An 11,239-nucleotide genomic window follows, 5' to 3' on the forward strand; every position below is an offset into this window, starting at 1 on the left:
CAAACATTTGCATTCGATAGCTACCATACGAAATTTAATTTGTACAATTAAAGTGTAAAGGCACTTTCCACAGTGTAAGGCATACAATGTGCCCTTGTATTATCTTCTGCTCAGCTAAAAAAAACTTATTCTATCCTCCCGCTTATACATGTTATGTCTTGTGACTTGTTGTAACCGTCATATGCTTATTCATGTGCTTGGGTCTTTTTTTATCCTGGACTTAAATTATCCTCGGAAGAGGATAGTTCGAGCGTGTTTTTTTTTTTTCTCTCTCCCTACCCAGCGCTTTTCCTTTCTGAATTCTGATTGTAATTTCCCCATTGCGGGACAAATAAAGGATATCTTAATCTTATTCCAGAGCAAGTGGGACAGTAGAAATTGGAAGAAAAATAGCAGTATAATTTCTTCCATGACATATTATAGAACTAACCAATTAACAATGATGTATTTTAGTTATTTACACTTTATCAACCAAACCACAGAAGGGCAAATTCAACCGCAAACTCTCCATTTTAGGTAGAAATCCCAACATAAGCAGCAATCCAGTATTCCATGAATGTTAGCCAGTACATCTGCAGGCCCATAGCCAGGGGCTAAGATGGTGAGGGGTTCATTGGAGATGTGGGGTCTGGGCTTAAACGAAACGTGGGGCTGGGGGGGGGGGGGGGGGGCATCAATAACAGTATGATACATACCATAAGCATGTCTGAACGGAAGTGTGGAACTGTCAATGTGTAACAAACATCTTTGACTAGCAAACTCATTTGTACGTATTTGGAAAGCACTGTACGTATGAAAGTGTTCAATGCTAAAAACAGCAGTTTTCTCCATAAAGCCACAAAGCTAGCTATGTTATATCGCTACATGTGCTGATTAAGAGTGTAAACATTGCTATCTTTTTATCATTTAGCCTCCATTTTATCAATATGTTGAACTTACACTGCAAATATGTTCAAATATGTTTGCATATACTCTTGAACGTGTACAAACTCGAACCTACCGCGTAAGGAACTGAAGGACTAATTGAAACTGTGTCTTCTAGCTCCGAGCACATGCTGTGGACATGAATGGAAACAAAGTGGAGAACCCCATTGATCTGTATATCTTCGTGATCGACATGAACGACAACAGACCGGAGTTCAAAAACCAAGTCTACAATGGCTCCGTGGATGAAGGCTCAAAACCAGGTACCAGTATGGTGACAAACAAGCTGATTCATCCAAGCGCCTCAGTAAAACGAAATCTATATGTTGACTGCCGACAGTTCCTCATTTTTTTTTAAATAATGGTGATTGTGTTGCCGGTTGGGCTTTTTAGTTAATCCATCGTAGGAGTATCGTCAAAAATCAAAGAAGGTACTCAGGATGGAGACGCAGGATTCAAAGTACCACATTGGGTCACTTCATGTCTTCAAACAAGAGTGTTCTTATATGTGTTTCATCTCAGTAACCGCATAATTATTATTACTCAGGGCATTTTCGCTTCTTCTCTCGTTCCAAAAACATGCAAGAACTGACAAATGTACAGTTGTTTCTCTGAAAGACAGCTGGGCGAGGCGCCAGTTCACCCGTGACCCAAATGAGGGCAGGCGCTATTAAAAAAAAAATGGATGGATCGACATTGTGCTATATTACCAAGCTTTAGTCCTCTCTTCCTTCTTCTCTCTCTTGATTTTGTCCCCGCTGTGCACCAGACACTTCAATGCGTGTGTGTGTGTGTGTGTGTGTGTGTGTGTGTGTGTGTGTGTGTGTGTGTGTGTGTGTACCATTCAGCTAAACAATAATCACAAAAGTGAGTTTTAGAATATTTTTTGCTCCAGTGGTTTCGGTGGAAGGCCAATTACAGACTTGAATTACTTTGCAAATTAAAGAGTCATTACAGAGACTTAATCCTGTCAGGCACGGCTTAGGATGCCCGTACAAAGGGCTTACGTTAAACCCCTTAAGAGTGCGGCTTAATGTAATTACCTCGGCAATGTGTGACACATTCTTCATCTTCTTTCCATCTATCTATCGCTTTATCTCCACAAGAAAAGCGTAGGGTGAAGGACTGATTGTCCCTCCACTTAAATCCAAAATGAGCAGGGGCCGATTCTTTTTTTTTTTTTCCCTCATCTTTCAGTCGGTTCTTGCTTCTTGCTGTGAGGCCCTCAGAGTGCTCCCCTTGGCCCCGTCATTTACAAATTGTTGCTTTGAAATGTAATGAAGTTTGAAATAGGAGATGTGGTTGCAATTATCCTCGGACAGGAGCCGTCACTGCCGTAATATCACTATCACTGCCAATTAGAATTGACTCTGGGAGAAGCAGGCAGATATGGAGACTGGCTGATGGGGAGTAATCCTCCACAGTTAAAGTATGTCAGAGTTGGGGTGGAAGGTAAACAAACTGAATGGTTTAGTTTTCTTTCACAGAGTGGGATTGACTCATTTGATGTAAAGGCAGCTAATCTACAATGATAAGACAATATTTAAAATGTGATGTGTCAGGCGGAAGCTTAGTTCTATTTAAACGCGTCATTTCTTTGATTCTCATTTTCTTTACCTCCACAAGTAAACTAAGCAGACATTTACAGCTGCCTCAATGCGTCGCACTGCACTTGCTCGTCCTCTGCAGTAGATTTTCACACCTGACTTATTTACTGCATGACAGAATGGAACAGTAAGAATTATTTCCAATATCTAAAGATTCAATGCAGTCTATAGTGCATTGTCCCAGTGGTCAAATAAGCGCGGCTATTTACCCAGAAATTTTGAGCAGTAATTATTTTGATAATTTGGCCTCTGTATGTGGAAAAAAAAGACAAAGAAACAAAAGCATCCCTCATCGGAAGTCAACTGAGACTTTATCAGGAAAGTGGTAGAAAATCAATGCTATTAAACCCAAAGGTCCATTCATTCATTGACTGTCCAGTTCGAAGTGGACCCTGTCTCTCTCCCAAAAGTTAGCCAAAATTGTCAGTCCACCCATGACCCGAATGAGATAAAAACTATGGATGGATGCATGTTTATTTCCAGTATTTTATTCGTGGCGCCTACTGTTGTGTTTGACATTCTGTGTGTCTTTATCAGGAACCTATGTCATGCACCTGTCTGCCTTTGATGCTGACGACAACACAACGGCCAACGGAATGGTGCGCTATCGAATACTGTCCCAGAAACCACACAGTCCCATCCCAAACATGTTCACCATCAATAGTGAGACGGGGGATATTGTGACTGTGGCGCCTGGGCTCGATCGAGAGGTAGGTATCCCATTGGAAGAACTGCTGACTGAATTTCCTTCAGTTGAGCTTACGTTTTTCTCTTTTATTCTTCTGTTCTGTATCATACATTCCCTCCGCCCTCCCACACAAAAAAGCTAAGAGTTTTAGTTGAATTGCAGCCCCCGATTAGTCACTGTTATGAACCCGCTTCTTTCAAATGATGAATACAATGCAATACTGTACAATATACCTTTGGGCGGCCTGGTGTTCGACGGATTCATGTGTCGGCCTCCCAGTGCAGAGGTGCATGGTCTATTACTGCTCTGGCCTTCCTGTGAGGAGTTTTCAGGTTCTCCCCTGGCTGCGTGGGTTTTCTCCGGGTACTCAGGTTTCCTCCCACATGCATGGCAGGTACATGGACCACTCGAAATTGTCCCTAGGTGTGAGTGTGAGCGCAGATGGTTGTTCGTCTATGTTTGCCCTGCGATTGGCTTGCATCCAGTTCAGGGTGTACTCCACTGACTGCCCAATGACAGCTGGGCTAGGCTCCAGTATGCCCCGCGACCCTTGTGAGGATAAAGCGGTTCAGAAAATGGATGGATGGATGGACAATATCCCTTTATTTATGTAGCGCTTTCACAACAGCTGCAGCTGTAACATAAAATAACTAACACAACAGAACACATACATCAAAACAGCGACTATAATACAATTATCACACCTATTCCTACGGACCCTTTGCTGGTAGAAGCGGTTCCCGATGAAAGAGGCAAGAATCAAAGAATAATCATTGTTTCATACTGTATATTCAAACTAAGAAGATTCTTGATTGCCTTGTCCCTAATCACTGATTACTTTGACAGGACTCTACCTCTTTTGCAAGAACGTTATAGTTGACCAGATCGTGCGGCAGTGTTCAGAACAAAGACAATCTAGTCACTTGCACAAGTATTTGGACAGCTAAGCCTGATTTTTGTCAGATTGACCAGTCAAGGTTTTGATTGTAATGAAGATTACTTTTTGATGATGACGTTCAGCAAATTTTAATCAGAGATGGCTTTATGTGTCTCTGAATATATTTTGATAATGCTTCTAAAAAATGTTGAATTCATTTTCTGTTGATCTGTAAAAGCTAACAAATGTTACCATGTGTTTTCATTTATAGCAAAAAAAATGTTGCTAAACATAACCCTTAACCCATAAATATTACTATATTACATATTATTAATGTTCATATCATTATTATTATTATTAAAACCTGATGTGCGCGAGAAAAAATTTGGGCATATTTTGAAATCGGTGTAAAAAATCCAATCCCGCAAAGATTTATTGACCAGTGTAATTTTTTCAACTTAATTTTTATTGTTTAATTTTTTTATTTTTATACTGTATATATATCCATTGAAGAGTAGAAATATTCATACAGTCGTTAAGGTGAAGAATATGTAGCTTCACTTAGATTTACAATAGAAAACAAAGTCGAAAATAAAGTCGCTTATCTGCTAAAATTTGTGAGCCTTAGCATTTAGACATTCCCTGTCATCTGCAGTAGGATTTTACACTTCACGCTTTGGCTCAGAAGTCCTTGTTCTCAATTTGTTGGCAACTTTGTCTGATGAATTTAAATGGTGTCAGCAGTGCATGTGTTTATGTGAGTGGGTTGGTGGGTGATCTGGTGATCGTGGTGGACATTGAATTGGCCCTTGTCAACCTATCCCTCTATGGAGTGATTCATTTTACGCTGTAATAATTTAATAAAACAAACTGAAGACTGAGATGAACAAAGCAACAAATAAGCAGCAAATGATGGTGGAAGCATCATGTGGGGAAACTCACACAAAAATCTGATGATGGAATATCTGATGATATTTGGCACGTTTCAAAATGTGCCAAATATTTTTCAGTCCTTGGAAATATATTTTTTTTCAATCGTGCGATTCCCGAATGCCTTATTTTTAAGACTGAAAGCACTAGTACCTGAGAGTCCTCACTTAAATAACATTGATTGTTTCATTTTAAATCCTGAGGAGGTTTGTATGGGAAAATTGACGAAAAATCTGAACATTTTAGGTTTCCGGATCAAACCCCAATTTGCAATGGTTATGTTATCTGCAAATTGATGATATAGTTTTAAAATTATCCTGGTAACAAATAAGCAGCCAATAAGTCCAAATGTCAGTGTTTAACATGTTTCAAGGCACATGTTTTTTTTTTTTGTTTGTTTGTTTTTTAGGAATAGTGTTCTTCTCTGGTCACATTGTTTGTGGAGCCAGTCATAGAAGTTGTGACAAGATCCAAATGTGTTTATTTTGGTATTTCAGATGTGGCGGTGACTTAGCTGTGAGACACATCCTCCTCACTACCTGTCCCCACTGACAGACCTATTAGCGACACATCATGCTGCAGACGGCCACTCTGTCTCATGCATGTGTGGTAAAGAGAGAAGGGAAAACAGTAGAGAAGCAATGCCCTTGACACCTGTCTGCCAGGCAAAAAAAAATCCATGTAATGACTACATCGAAACTCGACAAATGACACACCAGAGGATGGAGGATGAAAACAAAGATGAACTGAAAGACTGCATATGGGAGCCTTTGGATAGAGTCGAGTAAATGTGGGATAAATTGTAACTATAGAAGACACGAACGCAAGATGAGTCCGCCAGGATGGGAGCGGGACACAGGGTGAAAATGTCTACATGCAGTGTCGGGGTTTTACTTATGTTCTGTACATCTGCACTGCAGATATAGCTCATGGGTTTAAAACACTTACTCTGAAACAGGCTCACACACACCCACACATACAATATACTGCCACTACTCTTGATGGGTCTTGAAATGGCAGGTCGGGTTTAGCCGTGGTCGGCCATGGTGATGATCGGTGGCATCCATGGTGATGTGTCGGTGAGATGAGCCAATTGTTGTTTCAGCGTACTTACATTTGTAGAGTAGTACTGGTAGGTATGGAGCTCACTGCCACTTGAAGGATTTGCTACGTGACCACATTCCTGGCTGATGTCAACTGAATGCATTGAGTTGAATTCAAAGCAGAGTTACTTGAAGCTATCTGTGACTTCTAGCGTTGTGCCATCAGTAAAGTTGTAACGTGTGGTGATGTGAACGGGGGAGGTAGTTAGCCTTGGACATGTGCTGTTGGACAGCAAAAGAAGTGAGGATTTTTTTGTGTTCTTTCAAAAATAAATGTATTAACAAATGCTTGGTTGCATATGTATTCATGTTTTTTATGCTTACTTGTGCATGCATCTGTAATTTCTTTGCTATATGAATAACATACCTGTTTATCCTCCTCTGGCACTTTCCTTTGAGAGTAGTCGAGAATTCTCCTAACCAGCGTGGGGGTTCCCGATCCCCGAAACATAAACGGTATTTATAGAGCACTTTCAAACAGCCATCGCTGCATACAAAGTGATGTACATGGAGCAATTTAACATGCACAATAAACAGTAAGACAAATCGGGCAGGTGTGTAGGGGCGGATGAGCTCAGAGAGGCAAGGTGGCGCGAGATTATTCAGACAGTGTTATACTGGTCCACATATAGTCAGCACGTATGCCCCTTGAAACCGTGAAACTTTCTGTGCTTCTTTTTCCCCTTTCTGCAGTTTCCATGTTGGGTATGTTGGACTCTACAAAACAAAACAAAATAAAAAAACTGACAACAACAACCAAAACAAAAAAAAAATGGTTCTATTTTTGGTAATCCCCTTTCCCTGTGCTTCAACTGTATCCCCCAACTGCTTCTTCGCCTCCACTCATGTGCTCTTTTCTTTCTAATTAGCGTGAGTGCTGTGTACAGGCCGTACGCTGGCTGATGGGACAATCAAGCACACACCACCTCTAAATAAGACTTGCAAAGGAGAGATGCGTGTGTGTGCATGCGTGTGCGTGTGCACGTGTGTGTGTGTGTGTGCGCGCACACGGACATTTGTGAGTGGTGTTTGTGCATGTGAGGTAATGAGGGTGTGCGTGTAAATTTCAGCATCTCGTCGAGCATCAAGAGCAGAAATGTAAGAAGCTGTCTGACCCTCCTGATGTGGCATCATGGCCTAATTGGGATGTTTACTCTGTAATTAGCAGGTTAGGAGACACTGGAAATGTAATTTGGAATTCCTGTGACAAGACACGTTATCCAGACAGGCAGTTGTGGGGCTCCATCCTTCCCGCAGCCCATTAACTGCACCGTGGGACTGTAAGAAATACAGGAGGGCAGGAGAGAGAGGGAACGAAGAAAAACATTGGCGAGGGAGGGGATGGCACACGCAGACGCTCACAAATACCCTCAGATACAACACTACAACAGCCACATTTTTCATCTTCCAGTTAAGCGATATTGTATCATTTAAGATATGGAATGGCATTTATCATTCTATTGCTTCACAGATCGTCAATTAATCTTAGTCTGATATATCGTTGTCTCCACATCTGTCCATCAGTGGCACTGAATTTGGCGATGTCACTGTTAATAATATTGCGAGAAGACAGGGCTAAGATTGCATGAAGCCAAGCTTAGGAGGTTACAGTCAAGTGAAAAGCCTGCGATTCTGTGTTTTCAATATGGGCAACTAGTCGTTATAACACAAAAAAGTCATTCTGACAACTTGTTTTTGTACCTCCAGCTGAACACTAAGTACACTGTTGTCCTTTGTTTTCGCCTTCACAGAAAGTGTCCCAGTACACTATAATCGTTCAAGCCACGGACATGGAGGGCAACCTGAATTTTGGTCTTTCCAACACGGCCACCGCCATTATCACGGTCACCGACATAAACGACAACCCCCCCATGCTGACCTCCAGAACGGTGAGTGGCTGCAAATGCAGCACTAGAGAACAATCAATGGTCCTTGAGTATGTCACAGCATTACGAACCCAGGGGCAAACTGCCATTTATGAACTCATCATGGATGTGAGATAAACCAGAGTAAATTTCTGAAGACAAAGAATGACAAAGAATTATAGTGAGGTTCTCTGGGCAGATCGCCAGGAGAACGACAATGGCAAATGAGAAAATAAGGAAGAGCGTTAGTGTCGTGTAGTAAGTGCAACAAGTGCTCCTTCTTCTTATCCCGAAGCAAAGTACAGATGCATACACACAAGGAAATGATGAATCCATATCATTGATTTTCATCACTCCAAACATGGAGCCAGAAAAATGGTCCATGGTTGTTGGCATAATGGTGATATGTAGAATAATGATTACATTAGACTAGGTCATTAATGTTTGAGAGGTAAATATGAAAAGTCTAAAGTCCGCATTGTAATGGATCATATCAGCTTTTGAATGGGGCGGGTGATGGGAAGCAGGCTGGGTGTCAGTTCAGCTGTGCCATCAATTCAGTATGAAAAAAAACCCCAGGAGATTTAGGGTTATTAAAAAGTGTGGTACACTGTATCATGTCGCAGTGATCAATATTTAGTGTGGCTTAATGGTAGAGTCTGGTCAAGTGCTGGAATGCAGAACCAATCGTACATGTTGATTTTGATAGAATGTTACAAGTGTTGTGTCAAAGATGGACAGGTGATGTGCTGCAGTGGAACAAGTTGTCTGTTGTGTGAAGTCCTGCAGGGAAGTGAACGATGGGCCGTCGGTCTGAAAGGCACTGAGCTTGGCAGAATCAAGCAGCTCTTTGAGATGGTCGCTGAGGAGTTAGCATTAGCATTTACCCCCAAGTCTGTTAAGACCCTATAAGAGTTAATGTGGTAGCATGTGTCCGACGTAAAGGAACTGTTCAGTGAGTGGCCAGTTGAAGTTAAAAGTAATAAATGAAAGATGCAAAGAGAACATGATAAGTTGATGATTAGCCCACCATGCTGTGTACGCCAAGACAAAAGAAGTGATGAGTTAATGACGGATTATTCAATTTCAGGAGCTATTTTTTCAGCAATGGTGATAAAGCTAAGACATGGGCTGTTGTAAATCAGCCCAGATCTGAACACGCTCCTCTGCCTACATAAAACTTCTACTGTGACGGTGGCGTATTGATGTTGCCGGCCAGTAAAAGATTCATACTGTCTAACTTTTAGTTTGAGTGCATTTCAATCATTGCCCAACAGCAAAGTTATTGCTATCATGGTTATTGAAGATAAAATTTAGCAGAGCTTCATGAGCAGAGCAATTTCTCCCGATCGAATCATAAATCAGCCCTTTTTGGATGGTGGGTTTGCATAAAAGTCATTTGGTTGCGAATATGCAAATATTTAGTGTCTGCTATAAACGCCACAGGTCTTGCAAAGCACTGTTTTCCCTCCTTTTAATAAGCCAAGGCAGCCATTTTACATGATCAAAATCTGAATTTGAATAAAAACCGGGATAATGATGATTTTGTCTCAATTTACAATTGTGATTACCATTGGTAAAATCTGGTTCTGTTTGATTAAGCACTAAGCTGATATACTTGCAGGAAGGTTACACGTTGTGTGGATAAATGATACAGGTTTATTGTACTGTGTATAAGATATATCTCATACATGAGATATATCTTATATCTCATGTACAAGATTTTCGTTGTTCAGATGGCATCGATGAACAAAGTTTGGTTATATATTTGGTGGTATATTAGTACTCAGTTGGTCGTCATGAGTCTGAGCAAAAAAAAAAAGATCACAAGGGGGGTTCCACAATGGTTCATTCTAGGACCACCTCTATTTCATAGCTGCCTCTTGCTCATCACCTATCGTACTTATGCAGATACCGTCCACTTTACATTTCAGTGTTTTCACACGACTATGGTCCACTAAGCCCCTTTCCCACTGAGCAACAAACATTTGCTAGTGTTTGCGAAGGTAGCAAATGTTGCGTTCTCGTCAATGTTTGTTCAAGGTCACAAGCTGTCAGCAGGCATTCACCTGTCCCCTTCTTGTCACAAGGAAAAATGTTGTAAAAGCACTATAAAAATAAAAATGTATTGTAGTGCATGGTCAAAATTTCCTTGCAACAAGAAAAAAAACACAAAAACTGTTAGCGAATGTCTGGTGAACATTTTGCAAAAGTTTCCGATTTTTAACAAACCCAGGCGAATCCTGATGTGAATGCGCATTTTGCTACCTTTACCAACTGTTGCAAATGTTCACACCTCTGTCGGAACAATGCTGTACTTTCATAAAGTGTATTCATCAAATCAATGAATGCATGGAGCAGAATCCTCTCCAGCACGATCCAGAAAAGCCAGAAATGAATGTTTTTGGACCCAAAAAATGAACGGTCTAAGATCAGCGCTCACCTTAACTCAATGTCAATGAAAGCTATGATGAGGATGCAGAGCATACGCATACTTGCTGTACTACAAAGACCAAGATTATTTGCGGATAAAATAAGAGCATGCACAGAACATTAACAATGCCCTGTTTTAAGGAGATAACCCGATTGCATTTACTAATATTTGGGTTGGAAAAATGATAACCGCTTCTTTTGCAGTATGATTTCCATCATATACAGCAATCATATATAAACAATAAATCACTTAAATCCTTTCCATGCAGTTTTTTTAATCATTTCGGCAAACACATTTTCTCATTTTGCAAATGAAGCAATCAATGTTTGATCTAGATCAGGGGTGTCAAACTCGTTTCACATTGTGGGCCACAATAAATGTCAAATGTCAGTAAATGTCAAGTGGGCCGAACCGTTAAAATTATACCATACTCTGCTATTAATAACCAGAATAACATGTCTTTCCTTTGTTTTGGTCTAAAGAAGCACAAGAACATTCAAAAAATGTTACAATTTAATGAGCATATCTTTTACAAAACATTTCATGACGCACCTTAGATTTCCCTAGACAAATCTGCAATTTACTTTTATCATCTCAACTCAACTCATTCACATACTGTTAATGCATTGCAACTGAGCCCACTGATTGTACAAAGGCACAAGTAATATGGTATTGAAAAATATAGTAATGCATTTTAAGATTAAATGAGATTGATAAAGGATTTTAAAAACCATTTGAACATGTGCATATAAAATCTAAATTTAATCCCTGCCTACGCCTTAGAAACTAAGGAGAGTGCTGTTAAATGTGT

The 11,239-nt window shown here is 40.4% G+C and overlaps 1 protein-coding gene across 2 annotated transcripts in view; it reads left to right on the plus strand.

The window, feature by feature from the left end:
* LOC127595520 (cadherin-4-like) overlaps positions 1-11,239 on the plus strand; it is a 244,865-nt gene that overhangs the window by 187,744 nt on the left and 45,882 nt on the right. For both annotated transcript variants that reach the window (XM_052057102.1, XM_052057103.1), the window contains 3 exons: positions 1,043-1,187; positions 3,069-3,241; positions 7,881-8,018. In XM_052057102.1, the coding sequence (XP_051913062.1) occupies positions 1,043-1,187; positions 3,069-3,241; positions 7,881-8,018 (456 nt within the window). The remainder of the gene's footprint in view (positions 1-1,042; positions 1,188-3,068; positions 3,242-7,880; positions 8,019-11,239) is intronic.

Source organism: Hippocampus zosterae, chromosome 2, assembly GCF_025434085.1.
Source record: "Hippocampus zosterae strain Florida chromosome 2, ASM2543408v3, whole genome shotgun sequence".
Taxonomy (NCBI): Eukaryota; Metazoa; Chordata; class Actinopteri; order Syngnathiformes; family Syngnathidae; genus Hippocampus; species Hippocampus zosterae.